At 53.0% G+C, this 17,923-nt stretch overlaps 1 protein-coding gene across 2 annotated transcripts in view; it reads left to right on the forward strand.

Annotated features, from left to right (window-relative positions):
* The window catches only part of elp4 (elongator acetyltransferase complex subunit 4), a 56,610-nt gene that overhangs the window by 9,473 nt on the left and 29,214 nt on the right, over positions 1 to 17,923 (forward strand). The window contains exons 5-9 of one of the 2 annotated variants that reach the window (XM_084682316.1): positions 371 to 513; positions 5,840 to 5,924; positions 7,241 to 7,429; positions 11,473 to 11,581; positions 14,839 to 14,945. In XM_084682316.1, the coding sequence (XP_084538442.1) occupies positions 371 to 513; positions 5,840 to 5,924; positions 7,241 to 7,429; positions 11,473 to 11,581; positions 14,839 to 14,945 (633 nt within the window). The remainder of the gene's footprint in view (positions 1 to 370; positions 514 to 5,839; positions 5,925 to 7,240; positions 7,430 to 11,472; positions 11,582 to 14,838; positions 14,946 to 17,923) is intronic. The other variant, XM_084682317.1, reaches the window with a different exon arrangement.

The raw sequence follows: 17,923 nt of genomic DNA on the forward strand, positions 1-17,923 counted from the left end.
GTGTGTGTGTGTACAGAGTGCTACACTCCTCTGCTGTCTCCTATTTTAAGACGACTGAAAATGGGATTTGATCTCTGATCTGTCTCTTTGTCCAGTCAGATAATCATAAGATAATGTGTCCAACTCAGTGGTTATAGACATGACTGCAGATCAACAGGTCACAGATTTGAATCCCCCCCCACTCTATCTACGTTTCTGGATACAATTGTTACATTGAAATGACACTAATAGATCAAATGAACACATTATCAATCATATCAAATGATAATGATTATTATTGTTCCAGGACGATGTATCTAAGTCTGTCTCTCTTGGCCGGCTCCTGTGGTGTGACCTATGACCTGTGACCTCTGACTTGTGACTTCTCCAGAGTGCGCTCTCCTCCTCCTCCCGGTTCGGACACTACTACGACGTCTCCAAGACAATGGACGCCCAGATACGTCAGGCGGCCAACTGCCACGGCTTCTTCCTTCCGGAACATTCCGCTGCGCCGAACTCGGACTCAGAGCGCAGGTACGAACCCGTCCTGGAGTGGCAGTCTGTAACCCAGGGTTACGAGTCCTCTACCTTCACACAGGGCTGCCTCTGTTGCAGCTCGGTGGTTAGACCATTTGACGGGAGGCCAAGAGGTCGCAGGTTCAAGTCCTCGCTGTTGTGCTGCACTCGGGATAACGGCATCCTCTAATGATCACAGTAAAACGAGTCTGAGATCCACCGTAGCCTTGCAGAGCTTCTCGCCCTCGCTGAGGCAGGATGGAGGCACAGCTTAGAGGCAGGGCCTCGCTGAGGCAGGACGGAGGTACAGCTTAGAGGCAGGGCCTCGCTGAGGCAGGACGGAGGCACAGCTTAGAGGCAGGGCCTCGCTGAGGCAGGACGGAGGCACAGCTTAGAGGCAGGGCCTCGCTGAGGCAGGACGGAGGCACAGCTTAGAGGCAGGGCCTCGCTGAGGCAGGACGGAGGCACAGCTGAGAGGCAGGGCCTCGCTGAGGCAGGACGGAGGCACAGCTTAGAGGCAGGGCCTCGCTGAGGCAGGACGGAGGCACAGCTTAGAGGCAGGGCCTCGCTGAGGCAGGACGGAGGCACAGCTTAGAGGCAGGGCCTCGCTGAGGCAGGCTGGAGGAGTGGGAACAGAAAGGCTTGTTTGCCTTTGCCTTGTTGATTTTCTCTGCTGTTGGAGTGTGTTCAGGGTTCAGAGGTCAGGCTGGCTCTTTACATTAGAGAGCGCCGCTCGGCCACACACACACAAACACACACACACACACACACTCTGACTGAGTACCCCCCCCCAGGCTGGTGAGCAGCCTGCTTTATAGATGTCCTCTGCTTTTATATCTGCAAACACTGGTGTTTAACTCTGCTCCACGCAAACACATTAAGGCCTGTGTGTGTGTGTGTTTTCTGTCTGTTTAAAGTAAGCTTTTAAATGTATTTCTTTAGACTCCGCCAAGTCTATTTCACTTATCTACTGTTCATGAACCAGTCTAATACGAGCAGGGCTTGTGATAAGATTGCAGTTGGAATGGTGTGGTTCCCTGTCTCAGTCCTGTGGATCTCTAATTAAGATGGTCTGCCCTCTCTGTTACTCAATAGGTCGCTTGTCTGACAGACAAACTGTCAGCAGGATACTACACCTGCACTGGGTCTTTCTGTCACTCACACACACACACACTCTCACATCACACACTCACACACACACTCACTCTCACACTCACACACACACTCACACACACAAATCAAATCAAATCAAATTTATTTGTATAGCCCTTTTTACACGCAAGCATGTCACAGAGGGCTTCACATACGCCCATAGAACTGCCCCTCAACCAACCTAAACCCTCAAGGAAGACAAGGAAAAACTCCCAGAAAAACTCCCAACGGGAGAAAAAATGGAAGAAACCTTGGGAGGAGCAATTCAGAGAGGGATCCCCTCCTCCAGAGACGGTTGGCAAGAGAGAGGAGCAGAACACAAGCTAAACATAGTCATACAGTGTCAATGGGTTTTAAAACACCAAAAATCCATTGTTCGGCTTTATAGACGTTGGATGGGACCTGGAAACTCGCTGTTGACCGTCATGGAGGCTGGTTTCCGGTTGACGACCTGGTCCAGCGTTGGTAGACCGACGACCAGGCAGGTCCTGACAGCTCAGACCCCCCACACCACAAGGGATGTGTGGGGGGGACAGAGAGGAGAACAGGGATTAGAGAATGCCAGGAGCAGCTAACAGTTTCAGTCGTAATAGAATGAGATCCCCACCGGTCAAGTGTGGACTAGTGCAGCAATTTAACAAAGCTAAGAGGGTATGTGATGCAGCCCCACACACCAAGACAGCGACAGCCCCCCTTGGTTGGAACATGAAATCTGTTCCAGGGGAAACAACTCTAAAATAGGTTATATTTATACGAATAAGGATGAAAACAACCAGCCCCCCGTTGTCTCCAACTAGTAAACTATAACAATTAAAATATACAGCAACGGAACTATTACAGTAACAATATACAATAACAGGTTTACTTTATTTGTAACATTTAAATGGGCAGTGTGAACATAAGCTAAAATTACAATTTAAAAGTTACATGTGATACACACATAGGCAAACGCACACCCCAGGTTTACATAGAAAGTACACACATTTAACAATCATAGGATTGACTAAACAGGAACGTTTTTAATCTAGTTTTAAATGTCGAAACAGTATCAGCCTCCCTAATTGAGACAGGTAATTTGTTCCAGAGAAGAGGTGCTCTATATGAGAACGCCCTACCTCCAGCAGTTTTTTTCTTAATTTTGGGTATTACCAGATAGCCGGCATCTTGAGATCTTAGAGTCCTTGCGGGGCAATAGGGTGCAAGGAGACCGGAGAGGTACAGTGGTGCCAATCCATGTAGAGATTTGTAAGTTAGTAGTAAAACTTTGAAATCAGCTCTGGCTTGGATAGGGAGCCAGTGTAAAGAGATAAGAGTAGATGTTATATGATCAAACTTTCTTGTTTTTGTCAATAGTCTAGCAGCAGCATTTTGTACCCGCTGTAAATTTTTCAAGTAGGTAATTGGGAGGCCAGAGAACAACACATTGCAGTAGTCCAATCGGGACGTAACAAAAGCATGTATTAGTTTTTCAGCATCATCCTTTGAGAGGAATTTTCGTATTTTGGCAATATTACGTAGATGGAAAAATGCAGTTCTGGTGATTTGTTTAATATGGTACTCAAACGAAAGGTCTGGGTCCAATGTGACTCCTAAATTTTTTACCAACTGGCTTTGAGATACTTTGACACCATCTAAGTTTAAGGTCAGATTGGATAAATTATTTCTGTATTTTTTAGGGCCGAAAATTTGAACCTCGGTTTTATCCGAATTAAGAAGAAGGAAATTTGCTGTCATCCAAGTTCTCAACCCGGAAACACATTTTTCCATAGCATGTGGAAATTCTCCAGGCTTTATGGACATGTATAGCTGAGTATCATCTGCATAACAGTGAAAATTTACCCCAGAGCTTCTAATTATGTTTCCTAAAGGCAACATATAGAGTGAAAATAACAGAGGGCCTAGAACTGAACCCTGTGGTACTCCGTATTTTACAGTAGTGCTCCTGGATGAGCAACCATCATAGTGGACATATTGTGATCTATCAGATAGATACGATCTAAACCACTGAAGTGAAGTACCAGAGATCCCAACATAGTTCTCCATACGCTCCAGGAGAATCTCATGATCCACAGTGTCAAATGCTGCACTAAGGTCTAGAAGAACCAGAACAGAGATAGAGCCCGCGTCAGAGGCTAATAATAGATCATTGACTACCTTAGCTAATGCAGTTTCAGTGCTGTGGTGAAGACGAAATCCAGACTGGAGAGGTTCATAAAGCTGATTTGAGGAGAGGTGCTCAGTTAGCTGTTGTGCCACAGCTTTTTCTAAAATTTTGGAGAGAAATGGCAAATTTGAAATTGGCCTATAGTTGCTAATACAACCTGGATCCAGGTTTGGTTTAACACACACACACACTCACTCTCACACACACACTCACACTCACTCACACCGCAGCCTCTCACTGAAATACTGGCTGATAAATTGCTCTGTTTCACCCCGTGGTATAATTGGCAGAAATTGCTCTCTTGGTGATACAGATCCTGCTGTTTAAGACTAAGCACCCCCCTCCCTCTTCTTTCCTTCCCCCCATGTCCGTCCCTCCTCTCCTCTCCTCCTCCCCCCTCATCTCTCTCTTTCTCTCCCCTCCTCTCTGCCTCCTCCCTTTCTGTCTTTTCCCTCCCTCTTCTCACCTCCCATCCTCCACAACTAGCCACCTAGCCTCCACAACTAGCCACCTAGCCTCCACAACTAGCCACCTAGCCTCCACTACTAGCCACCTAGCCTCCACAACTAGCCACCTAGCCTCCACAACTAGCCACCTAGCCTCCACAACTAGCCACCTAGCCTCCACAACTAGCCACCTAGCCTCCACAACTAGGCACCTAGCCTCCACAACTAGCCACCTAGCCTCCACAACTAGCCACCTAGCCTCCACAACTAGCCACCTAGCCTCCACAACTAGCCACCTAGCCTCCACAACTAGCCACCTGGCCTCCACAATGAGACACCTAGCCTGCAATGCCTGCCAAGTGGAGGAAACCAGCTAGTGACAAGCTCTCTCGACGACACACCCCGCGTCAATCAACTCAGCACGGGGGCATGGGAGGCCAGAGAGGGGCGTTCCCTGCCCCCCAGCCCCCTCCGTCATTACCCTCAGCAGGGTCACAAACCTCCATTGTCTGGGAGGGGGGGGCGCTGAAAGGCAGAACATTCTAGACCTGCGCGATCTGCGTGCTGCACGGGTTCAAACTGAAAGATCTTTGTGTGCCGGGGCGTGAGGCCGGGGGCGTGAGGCCGGGGGCGCGAGGCCGGGGGCGCGAGGCCGGGGGCGCGAGGCCGGGGGGCGCGAGGCCGGGGGCGCGAGGCCGGGGGCGCGAGGCCGGGGGCGCGAGGCCGGGCTGGCAGTTAAAGGCCGGGGGCGTGAGGCCGGGCTGGCAGTTGAAGGCCAGAGAAGAGGCCAGATGTGAGAGAAGGGAGAGAGCTTGCTACTGTTGAGTAGTGATCTGAAGGCCTGGGTGTAAAATGAGGGGTTAAGTTGGGGGGGAGGGGGTTGGTTGTTGAGGAAGGCCAGGTGATGAGATGGTGCTGAGGCCTGCTGGTTTGGGCCATGTCCCCAGTCAGCTATGCACATCTTACCCATGATTAAACACCACAACACTGGGCCAACCTGGCCTGGCTGACTGCCTATTAATATGCCCCTCCGAGCTATTATACTACTGACTGTGTGTGTGTGTGTGTGTGTGTCCACGTGTGTCCGTCCATCTGTGTGTGTGTGTGCCTGCATGTGTGTTAGTTTGTTAGTGTGTGTGTGTTGGCTGCCTTGTCCAGCCCTTAGGGTGCTGACAGCACCAGTCAGGTTGTAATTCAATCAACCAAATAAATTAATTGAATCTCTTGATATGGTTTATCTGTCTGCTCTGCTGGTCATAGAACAGCAGTGTCAGTTTCAGTCCTGGGGGGGTCGGGGGAGGGGGCAGGGGGGCAGAGGAGTAGTTAGTGAGCTTGGTAGGCAGGTGGGGGGGGGGGGTGCTTGCTGTACTTGCTGTGCTACTGAGCACTGCATGTCATGATATACATCCTAACATTGATCTTTTCCCTGAATTGTACCCCCCCACTCTCTCCCCTTCTCTCTCCCCCCTCTCCCTCCTCCCCCTCCTCTCTCCCTTCCCCTCCCCCTCCTCCTCTTTCTCTCCTTCCTCCTCTCTCCTTCCCCTTCTTCCTCCTCTCTCCTCTCCCCCCTCCTCCTCTCCAGTCCACTACTCCAGTCCTACTCTGCTCTGCTGCAGAGTCTACAGGAAGTCATCCACAAGGAGGGCTTTGACACAGCAGCACCCCCGGTCAGTATGCACACCCTCCCAACCACCCTGCCTCCCTGCTTCCCTCCCTCCCTCCTCTGGTGGAGACATACAGAATCCTCTCCAGGCGTGTCCTGGGCCCACTCCATCTGTCCTGGCATTTCTGTTTTGTTGTTTGTGTGCATGCCTGTGTGTGTGTATATATGTGCCTGTGTGTGTTTGTATATGTGCGTATATCTGCATGTGTGTGTGTGTGTGTGTGTTTTGCTCTGTGTTGGCACGGCACCCTGTCTCTATAGGGTCAGCTATAGGAGCACTCTCAGGCCTCACCCGCCCCAGGTTACCACAGCAACAGGCATGTTACCACGGTTTCACTCATGCTGGGTCTGGGAGACTGGCAGGAGAGGATAGAGAGACTGTCTGAGGGGAGAGGAGAGGAGGGGAGGGGAGAGAGATCTGACCCCTTACCTTCTTCTGGGAACGTGCAAAGCTAACGATGGAAAGCCACAGAACAATAAAGTTTATTTATCTTAGATGGTCCTGGTGCTGATAACAGATTCAGCCCAGGGCTAGGGGGAGGAGATAGAGGGAGGAGGAAGAGAGAGAAAGACGGGCCAGGACCTTAGTGTAGGAGAGAGAGAGACAGAGAGAGAGAGACAGAGAGAGAGGGAGAGCGAGGGGGCAGGAACGTTCAACTCCTCTCTGTGGAAGACTCCCTGACTCTCCTCCCCCTCTCTCCCCTCTCCTCTCCCCCCTCCTATCCCATGACCCCCTCTGGCTGGCTAGCCTGCTAGCGGTGCCAAGAATGTGCCTGTGTTCCTGGGTGGCAGCCATGTTGGAAGCTGCTCTGACAGGTCCATTGTGCCCATGTCAGATGGACCCTGTGATTGGACGCTGCTGTCCAATCTGGTTTGGGCGCTGTGTTCCGATGGTGTGTGCTGGGGAGCCGACCCCTGTTGCTCTCTCACCGCTCTCTTCAGCACTGCGGCCGAGATACAGGCTGACTCTGCAGATCAGCCCTTCTCTGATCCTCCTGGTACAGATGTTCAGCCCCTCTGATCCTCCTGGTACAGATGTTCAGCCCCTCTGATCCTCCTGGTACAGATGTTCAGCCCCTCTGATCCTCCTGGTACAGATGTTCAGCCCCTCTCTGATCCTCCTGGTACAGATGTTCAGCCCCTCTGATCCTCCTGGTACAGATGTTCAGCCCCTCTGATCCTCCTGGTACAGATGTTCAGCCCCTCTGATCCTCCTGGTACAGATGTTCAGCCCCTCTGATCCTCCTGGTACAGATGTTCAGCCCCTCTCTGATCCTCCTGGTACAGATGTTCATGTTTGTCTCCTTCTCCCCCCCCCAGTCTAAGTCGAGAAACGTTCTGAGGGTCGGCCTCCACTCTCTAGGCTCCGCCCTCTGGGGCGACGACCTCTGTTGCCGTGACAATCCCAGTCATGGCCACGCCCTCTCCACCTTCCTGTACGGCCTCAGGGCGCTGCTGCGGTCATCCCTCTCCGTCGCCATGGTGACTGTGCCCTCACACCTCATACAGGTACGCGTGTGTGTGTGCCCCATGAGTGTGTGTGTCTGTGTGTGTTTGGCCACACCAGCATCCTACACCAGCATCCTACACCAGCATCCTACACCAGCATGCTACACCAGCATCCTACACCAGCATGCTACACCAGCATCCTACACCAGCATCCTACACCAGCATCCTACACCAGCATGCTACACCAGCATCCTACACCAGCATCCTACACCAGCATGCTACACCAGCATGCTACACCAGCATGCCACACCAGCATCCTACACCAGCATCCTACACCAGCATCCTACACCAGCATGCTACACCAGCATCCTACACCAGCATCCTACACCAGCATCCTACACCAGCATCCTACACCAGCATCCTACACCAGCATGCTACACCAGCATGCTACACCAGCATGCTACACCAGCATGCCACACCAGCATGCTACACCAGCATCCTACACCAGCATCCAACACCAGCATGCTACACCAGCATCCTACACCAGCATCCTACACCAGCATGCTACACCAGCATGCCACACCAGCATCCTACACCAGCATCCTACACCAGCATCCTACACCAGCATCCTACACCAGCATCCTACACCAGCATGCTACACCAGCATCCTACACCAGCATCCTACACCAGCATCCTACACCAGCATCCTACACCAGCATCCTACACCAGCATCCTACACCAGCATGCTACACCAGCATGCTACACCACCATCCTACTCCAGCATGCTACACCAGCATCCTACACCAGCATCCTACACCAGCATGCTACACCAGCATCCTACACCAGCATCCTACACCAGCATCCTACACCAGCATCCTACACCAGCATGCCACACCAGCATCCTACACCAGCATGCTACACCAGCATGCTACACCAGCATCCTACTCCAGCATCCTACTCCAGCAAACTACAGAGAAACTACAGTATAGAAACTACAGCATAGAAACTACAGCAGAGAAACTACAGCAGAAAAACTACAGCAGAGAAAGGAGACTGGGCGACAGGGAGATCCTGGTCTGCCCTGGTTGCAGGTGTGTGTGGTCAGACTGGAGACATGCATTATGAAGAGGCTGGTAGGAGCAGGACGAACACAGGCCCTCTGAAACATTCATTCTCATACACACACAGACACCCCACACCGCCCTACACACACATACACACACATGCGCCCCACACCACCCTACACACACACTAAACAAGCAAACAAACCTTGTTAGCATATGTGTATGAGTGAGTGTGGGCCAAACAGGACATGTCTCCAGATCCCAGCCTGCTCCACCCCACAGACAGGCAGACAGGCAGACAGGCAGACAGACAGACAGACAGACAGACAGACAGACAGACAGACAGACAGACAGACAGACAGGCAGACAGGCAGGCATGCATGCAGACAGACAGACATGCAGACAGACAGGCAGACAGACAGACAGACAGACAGACATGCAGGCAGACATGCAGACAGACACAGGCAGGCAGGCATACATGCAGGCAGACAGGCAGACTGACAGACAGGCAGACACAGACAGGCAGACACAGACAGGCAGGCAGACAGACAGACAGACAGACAGACAGACAGACAGACAGACAGGCAGACACAGACAGGCAGGCAGGCAGGCAGACAGACAGACAGACAGACAGACAGACAGACAGGCAGGCAGGCAGGCAGGCAGGCAGGCAGACAGACAGACAGGCAGACACAGACAGGCAGACAGACAGACAGACAGGCAGGCAGGCAGGCAGGCAGGCAGGCAGACAGACAGGCAGACACAGACAGGCAGACAGACAGACAGACAGGCAGACAAGCAGACACAGACAGGCAGACTGACAGGCAGACAAGCAGACACAGACAGGCAGACTGACAGACAGACAGGCAGACACAGACAGACAGGCAGACACAGACAGGCAGGCAGACAGACAGACAGGCTCCAGTCCTCATCATGTCACTGTCCTCCCTGAGCAGTTTAACTGGCTTCCTCATCCATTATAGAACTCTCTCCATCTCTCTCTCTTTCACTGTGTGACCCAGTTCTACCTGTTGTGATCCAGTCGCTGTGGGTACATGTAGGCTTTGACAGTGTGTGTGTCTGTGTGTGACTTCAGACAGCCCGCCCCCCCGGCCCAGCACAGTTTGGTTGGCCAGACCACAGACCACACCTACAGCCACGACCCCTAAATCTCCTGGGTGTGGCTGCTGTGTGTGAGTGTGTGCGACCTCAGACAGCCTGCTCTGCTCTGGGCAGCAGGATATGAGCTGCTCTGGGCAGCAGGATAGGAGCTGCTCTGGGCAGCAGGATATGAGCTGCTCTGGGCAGCAGGATATGAGCTGCTCTGGGCAGCAGGATAGGAGCTGCTCTGGGCAGCAGGATAGGAGCTGCTCTGGGCAGCAGGATAGGAGCTGCTCTGGGCAGCAGGATAGGAGCTGCTCTGGGCAGCAGGATAGGAGCTGCTCTGGGCAGCAGGATAGGAGCTGCTCTGGGCAGCAGGATAGGAGCTGCTCTGGGCAGCAGGATAGGAGCCGCTCTGTGTGTGTGACCTCAGACAGCCTGCTCTGCTCTGGAACTAGGACACCCACGAGGAGGGAGAAGAAAGGAGCACAAACGGGACATGAAGGCATGAAAACTGCATTAGACTGCAGCCACACAGAGCAGGATGTTAATGATTCAGGAGACCTGGGGATGAATAATGAAGGGCTCTCCCTTCATCCCTATGTCCCTCTCTCTGTCTCTCTCTGTCTCTCTCTTTCCTTCCATCGCGTCATCCCTCGCTCCTTTCCTCCCTGTGGCCATTTCTCTGCTACCCCTCCTCTATTTTTTTCTACCTTTTTATGATCTATGTCTCCTTCTGTCTCTCCTTCCATCCCATCACCCCTTTCTTCTTTCACCCTTATTGAACACTCCCTCTCTCCCCCTCTGTACCTCTCTCTTTCCCTCTCTCTCCCTCTCTCTTTCCTTCTCTCTCTCTCTCTCTCCCCCCCTCTCTCTCTTACCCCCTCCCTCTATTTCTCTCTCTCCCCTCTCTCTCCCCCTCTTTCTCCCTCTCTCTCTCCCTCTCTCTCTTCACCCGCTATCTCATTTCCCCTCTCTCTCTGAGTCATTATAGCAACCTGACCAGTAGATGGAGCTCTGCTCATCAAGCCTTTCTCTGTCCCCCCAACACACACACTGTTTGGTAGACGTCTTTATTCAGTTTGCATCCCTGTAGCTACTGTGTTCATGTCCATAATCCTGCCCTAGCTGTCCTCCTCCCCTTTCTCCCCTCTCTGCCTCACCCCTCTCTGCCTCACTCCTCACCCCCATCTCTCTGTCTCCCCCCTCTCTGTCTCCCCCCTCTCTGTCTCACCCCTCTCACCTAATCGGCGGGCAGTGACCTGGCGGCGGGTAATGATGACCTCACTTAATTTTTGTGCTGATTGCCCGTCAGGAGGTTTTTAATTACCTGTACGTGCTCACCTCTCTCTCTCCCCATCCCTCTCTCTCTCCCTCCCCTCTCTGTCTCCCCCTCTCTCCCTCCCCTCTCTCCCTCCCTCCCTCTCTCTCGCTCCCTCTCTCCCTCCCCTCTCTCCCTCCCCTCTCTCTCCCTCTCTCCCTGCCTGTCTTCCTCTCTCTCTCCCTCCCTCTCTCTCCCTCTCTCCCTACCTGTCTCTCTCCATCCCTCTCTCTCTCCCTCCCCTCTCTCTCTCCCTCCCCTCTCTCCCTCCCCTCTCTCTCTCCCTCCCTGTCTCTCTCCCTCCCCTCTCTCCCCCTCTCTCCCTCCCTCTCTCTCTCCCTCCCCTCTCTCCCCTCTCTCCCCTCTCCTCTCTCTCTCTCTCCCTGCCTGTCTCCCACCCTGTCTCTCTCCCTCCCCTCTCTCTCCCTCTCTTCCGGCCTGTCTCCCTCCCTCTCTCTCTCCCTCCCCTCTCTCTCCCTCCCTCCCTCTCTCTCTCCCTCCCCTCTCTCTTCCTCTCTCCCTGCCCGTCTCTCCCCCTCTCTCTCTCCCTCCCCTCCCTCCCTCCCTGTCTCTCTCCCCCTCTCTCTCTCCCCTCTCTCTCTCCCTCCCTGTTGTAGAGCAGAGCCCTGCTCAGCAGGATCACCAGGCTGTGTGACACGGCCGTCTGTCTGGAGTCCTTCAGGGGCTCAGAGAGAGAGACCAACCCTCTCTACAAAGACTACCATGGTAAGACCATCACTCACACTCTCACACACACACACACAGAGAGGCAGCCCATTACTGCTGGGACTGGGGCCGAGGCTGGGGGGCCAGGGCTGGAGGAAACAGGGAGAGGGTGGGAGGAGAGGGAGAGAGGGAGGGCAAGAGAGAGAGAGGGAAGAGGTAGAGAGGTATAAATAGAGAGAGGGAGAGGGAGGGCAAAGAGAGAGAGAGGGGGACAGGTAGAGAGGTATAGATAGAGAGAGAGAGAGGGGGAGAGGTAGAGAGGTATAGAGAGAGGGGGAGAGGTATAGAGAGAGAGGGGGAGAGGTATAGAGAGAGAGGGGGAGAGGTATAGAGGTATAGATAAAGAGAGGGAGAGGGAGGGCAAAGAGAGAGGGACAGGTAGAGAGGTATAGATAGAGAGAGAGAGAGGGGAAGAGGTAGAGAGGTATAGATAGAGAGAGAGAGAGAGGGGGAGAGGTAGAGAGGTATAGAGAGAGGGGGAGAGGTATAGAGAGAGAGGGGGAGAGGTATAGAGGTATAGATAAAGAGAGGGAGAGGGAGGGCAAGAGAGAGAGAGGTGGAGGGAGAGGGAGGGCAAATAGAGAGAGAGGGGGAGAGGTAGAGAGAGAGAGGGGGAGGGAGAGGGAGGGAGGGAGGGCAAAGAGAGAGAGGGGGAGGGAGGGCAAAAAGAGAGAGGGGGAGGGAGAGGGAGAGGGAGGGGGAGGGAGAGGGAGGGCAGGGCGGCAGGGCAGCCCTCCTCCCAGGCCAGGCTGTCAGAGTGAGTTAGGCTGCTGCTGCTCAATCAGACGTGTTCCTCAGCAGACACACACACACACACACGCAGAGACACACAGACACACAGACAGACAGACAGGCCGGGGGGGTTCAGCTGCCACGATGCCCCCTCCCTCCCCCCTTCCCCCTTCCCTCCCCCACCCTCTCACCCCCCCAGACCCATGCCCCTAGGGTTTGAAGAGGAGCAGACACACTGGGGAATCGATAATCTCCTCGCTCGCTCTCTCGCTCTGCCTCTCCTCCTCTCCACAGCCATGGGAAGGGAAGGATGAGGCTTTACTTCTTTACTTCTGGGGATGTGAAAATAAAAGACTGGTGGAAAGAGGTGGGTCAGAGAGGCAGAGAGAGAGAGAGGCAGAGAGAGAGAGGCAGAGAGCGAGAGAGGCAGAGAGAGAGAGAGGCAGAGAGCAAGAGAGGCAGAGAGAGAGAGGCAGAGAGAGAGAGAGGCAGAGAGAGAGAGAGGCAGAGAGCGAGAGAGGCAGAGAGCGAGAGAGGCAGAGAGCGAGAGAGGCAGAGAGCGAGAGAGGCAGAGAGAGAGAGAGGCAGAGAGCGAGAGAGGCAGAGAGCGAGAGAGAGAGAGAGAGAGAGAGAGTATAGTTTTATCTGTCGTTTCTCTTTCTACTCAATATTTCACCATTCCTAGGTTTTTTCACATACTCTCTCTCTTGCTCTTTTCTGTCTCCTCTGCCCTCTCCCTCCGCCCCTCCTCTCCCTCCTCCCTTCCTCCTCCTCCCCTCCTCCCCTCCTCTCCCTCCTCCTCCCCTCTTCCCCCTCTCCCACCTCTCCCTCCTCCTCCCCTCCTCCCCTCCCCCTCCTCTCCTCCACCCATACAGCCACAGCAGATTATGGTTGGAGAAGTGAGAGCCTTCTCCTTCATACAGCATGTTATAGTGAAGACAGCACAGTACACAACACTGCTATTATATCATGATCAACTTATGAAACAATATTCCTTATTCTCAAATATTCTACATTTTGAATACAAATAAATCAATTGTAATGTCAAAAGACAGGCATGAATTGCATCTCTCGGTAAAGATATGTATAGGAACATATCTAAAAGATATCAAGAGTAAAACAAATGTGTGGTTGTGTTTTCATCTGCACTCACGAGTGCTTATGCATCTCTGTGTGTGTGTGTGTGTGTGTGTGTGTGAGTGTGTTCGTGCACGCATGTGTGTATGTTTGCGGCAGCAGTTCAGGGCTGCTCAAAGCATGCTGGGACGCCTGTCACAGTGAATCAGGAGAGAGAGAATCACCCAAGTGCACAGAGGAGAGAAGCCACCATCCCCCTCTCCCTCCTCTCTCTCTCTTTCTCTCTTTCCCTCTCTCTCTCCCTCCTCTCGCTCTCTTTCTCTCTTTCCCTCTCTCTCTCCCTCTCTCTCCCTCCTCTCGCTCTCTTTCTCTCTTTCCCTCTCTCTCTCCCTCTCTCTCCCTCTCTCTCTCTCTCTCTCTCTCTCTCTCTGCCTCTTTCTCTCACGTTCTTTTTATACCACTTGCTTTTACTTTTCCATTTGATAAAAATGTCACTTTGTGAAGGGGAAGAGAGAGACAGACTCCCCTCACCACACACACACACACACAAACTCCCCTATAACACATTTACACACAAACTCCCCTATAACACACACACACACACAAACTCCCCTATAACACACACAATCTCCCTTCACATGACACATACAGACACATACACAATCTCCATTTACATTACACAGACACACACTGAATCACATACACACTAAGAACACCCCCCCCTTCCCAGTGTCCACTGTCATTCTTGCCTCTGCAGATCTGAAGAAGACGAAAGCAATGAGTTAGTTCTCTGGAACAGCAGTTTGTGTTAATCTTGTTCTGCCTCATTACAGCAGCACAGTCCCTTCTCTCTCCCCTCAAGCTCTCTCGCCCAGCTTGGCTCTGGGAGGGAGGAAGAGAGAAGTAGGATTTGTGAATCTATTTGAGTTCAATTGTCCCTTTTGAAAAGATGAGTGGATTTGACAGGTAGCAAATGCATTGCGGGACAGGGCGTGTCAATCTACAGAATTCACCTGCTCTGATACCTGATGTTCTCCACCATGTCCTGTCAAGTGGAGCTAATCCTTCTTCTCTCTCCTCCCCTCTCCTCCTCTCTCCTCCCCTCTCCTCCTCTCCCCTCTCCTCCTCTCTCCTCCCATCTCCTCCTCCCCTCTCCTCCCCTCTCCTCCCCTCTCCCCCTCCCCCCCTCCCCTCCTCTCCTCTCTCCCCTCCCCTCCTCTCCCCTCTCCTCCCCTCTCCCCCTCCCCTCCTCTCCCCTCTCCTCCCCTCTCCTCCCCTCTCCCCCTCCTCTCCCCTCTCCTCCTCTCCCCTCTCCTCCCCTCTCCTCCTCTCCCCTCTCCTCCTCTCCCCCTCTCCTCCCCTCTCCTCTCCACCTCTCCTCCCCCTCTCCCCCTCTCCACCTCTCCTCCCCCTATCCCCCTCTCCTCCTCTCCCCCTCTCCTCCTCAGGACTTCTTCATGTCAGACAGGTTCCTCACCTGAACTGTCTGGTCAGTGAGCTTGCTGACCACAAGGACCTGGCCTTCCAACTGAAGAGGAAGCAGTTCACCATCGAGGTAGGCCCCGCCCTCAACCCCCCCCCCCTCCTCACCAACACTCCTACCTCATCAGGGAGTAGCCCCCCCCCCCCCTCCTCACCAACACTCCTACCTTATCAGAGAGTAGGCCCCGCCCCCTCCTCACCAACACTCCTACCTCATCAGAGAGTAGGCCCCGCCCCTTCCTCACCAAGACTCCTACCTCATCAGGGAGTAGGCCCCGCCCCTTCCTCACCAAGACTCCTACCTCATCAGGGAGTAGGCCCCGCCCCTTCCTCACCAAGACTCCTACCTCATCAGGGAGTAGCCCCCCCCCCCTCCTCACCAACACTCCGACCTCATCAGGGAGTAGGCCCCGCCCCTTCCTCACCAAGACTCCTACCTCATCAGGGAGTAGGCCCACCCCTCATCAGGGAGTTTGACAATGTTTCATTATTATTCTTGAAATCACTACTGCTTCCAGTAAAAAAATAATAATAAATATGTCAAAAAATATGATGGATTTTGCTTCCATGGTAGCTGCACACGCACTCTCACACACACACACACACCCCCACACACACACACCCCCACACACACACCCCCAGTCACACACACACACACACACAGACAAACTCACACCCCCCCCCACTCACACTCACACAGACACACACTCCAGTGTGATCCTTCAGTTACTATCTTACTAAAGCGGCTTAGTGTCTGTGGTCCTGTTGAACTTGAAGACTCTTTAAAGAGTTTCCTGTAGCATGAGGCTCCAGCGGTGAGGCGTGGTTCTGAGACTCGGAGCAGGAACGCCAAACTGACTCGGCCGCAGAGCGTCTGTTGACGTTGGCATGTCACATGATGTTCTTCCAACCAGGCCCTCCGGCCAACGGCTGTCTTCTTGTTTGGGGAATTTCCATGGACACATCGAAACACATCACCACTCACCAATCTCACATCCCACCAATCAGGAAAGAGACGAACCCTCATAATCCATTGTTTTGCGGCATTCTTTGCCGTACGGTGTTGTGATTGGCGAGTGACAGCTCACATGTCAGGAGAGATAGCTGAGGTGACTAGGAGAAGGGGGGGCTGCCATCTCTGCTGATTCATTGACACACCCCGGGTTGATGTGTGTGTATACAGGTATGTGTGCGTGTGTATGTGTGTGTGTGTACAGGTATGCGTGTGTTTGCATTTGCACATCCTCGTGTGTGTTTACGCTGGCGTTCCCACAGCATGTCTCAGCATAGCTGTGACCCATTGGTCAACCATCTCCAAGGCCAGGTGATTGACAGGTGAGATAGGAATCGGATTCCCGCCCCCTGAGTCTGGAAGGGTGTCTTACTAATCACCTCGTTAACTCCTGCTGTGAGACGAGCCTCGGGACATATCCAGCTACACACGCTCTCTCTCTGTCTGTCTCTCTGTCTGTTAGTCTGTCTGCCTGTCTATCTGTCTGTCTCTCTATCACTCCCTCTCTCCTACACCCTCCTCACCCTCCCTACTCCTCACCCTCCCTCCTCTTCACCCTCCCTCCTCCCTCCCCCCTCCTCCCTCCTCCTCACCCTCTCTCCTCCCCCTCTCTCCATCTGTCCTATACCATGACCCCTGAGCAAGTGACAGTTGATTGACAGCTGTAGTCTTCGTCAGCAGGGTCAGATAGCAGTGGCAACACGTCATCCAACCTCTCTCACCACACGCACACACACTCACTTACACACTCACACACACACACAGTTGACTCAGGCTCCTATGACCCAGGTCCTCTGGAACGTGGACGTTGTCAGGGTGACGAGGGGGTAAGGAGACAGCCCTCTGCCCTGCCCTGGTCTGCCCTGGTCCAAACCAGCCCTCTGCCCTGCCCTGGTCTGCCCTGGTCCAAACCAGCCCTGATCTTTACCATACGACACAGAGAGGTGCTGCTGGGGGAGGGGGGGGGGGGTTCCATGGTTACCGTGGGGAGAGTTCAGGCTGCGGTTGACGTAGTTACCCATAATGCCCCGAGACAGGTTTAACCCAGGGCTCTGTCTGAGCAGGTAGAAGGCTAGGTGTTCACACAGGATTAGCACACTTACACTTGCATACATGAGAATGCACACAAATACACTTTCACACACACACATCTATGAAACGCTTTCAGACATAGCTATACTCCCTGCTACTCATCTCTCTCATCTCTCTCTCTCCATCTCTATCTCATCTCTCTCCATCTCTCTATCTCATCTCTCCATCTCTCTCATCTCAATCTCATCTCTCTCCATCTCTCTCATCTCTCCATCTCTCTCTCTCATCTCTCCATCTCTCTCTCTCATCTCTCCATCTCTCTCATCTCAATCTCATCTCTCCATCTCTCTCATCTCTCCATCTCTCTCTCTAATCTCTCCATCTCTCTCTCTCATCTCTCTCTCATCTCTCCCTCTCTCATCTCTCTCTCTCCATCTCTATCTCATCTCTCCATCTCTCTCATCTCTCTCTCATCTCTCTCTCATCTCTCTCTCCCTCTCTCATCTCTCCATCTCTCTCATCTCTATCTCATCTCTCCCTCTCTCATCTCTCTCTCATCTCTCTCTCTCTCATCTCTCCATCTCTCTCATCTCTATCTCATCTCTCCCTCTCTCATCTCTCTCTCTCCATCTCTATCTCATCTCTCCATCTCTCTCATCTCTCTCTCATCTCTCTCTCCCTCTCTCATCTCTCCATCTCTCTCATCTCTATCTCATCTCTCCCTCTCTCATCTCTCTCTCATCTCTCTCTCTCTCATCTCTGTCTCTCATCTCTCCATCTCTCTCTCTCATCTCTCCATCTCTCTATCTCATCTCTCCATCTCTCTCATCTCAATCTCATCTCTCTCCATCTCTCTCATCTCTCCATCTCTCTCTCTCATCTCTCCATCTCTCTCTCTCATCTCTCCATCTCTCTCATCTCAATCTCATCTCTCCATCTCTCTCATCTCTCCATCTCTCTCTCTAATCTCTCTCATCTCTCTCTCATCTCTCTCTCCCTCTCTCATC

Source organism: Hypomesus nipponensis, chromosome 19 (genome assembly GCF_054491055.1).
Source record: "Hypomesus nipponensis isolate SF chromosome 19, ASM5449105v1, whole genome shotgun sequence".
NCBI lineage: Eukaryota > Metazoa > Chordata > Actinopteri > Osmeriformes > Osmeridae > Hypomesus > Hypomesus nipponensis.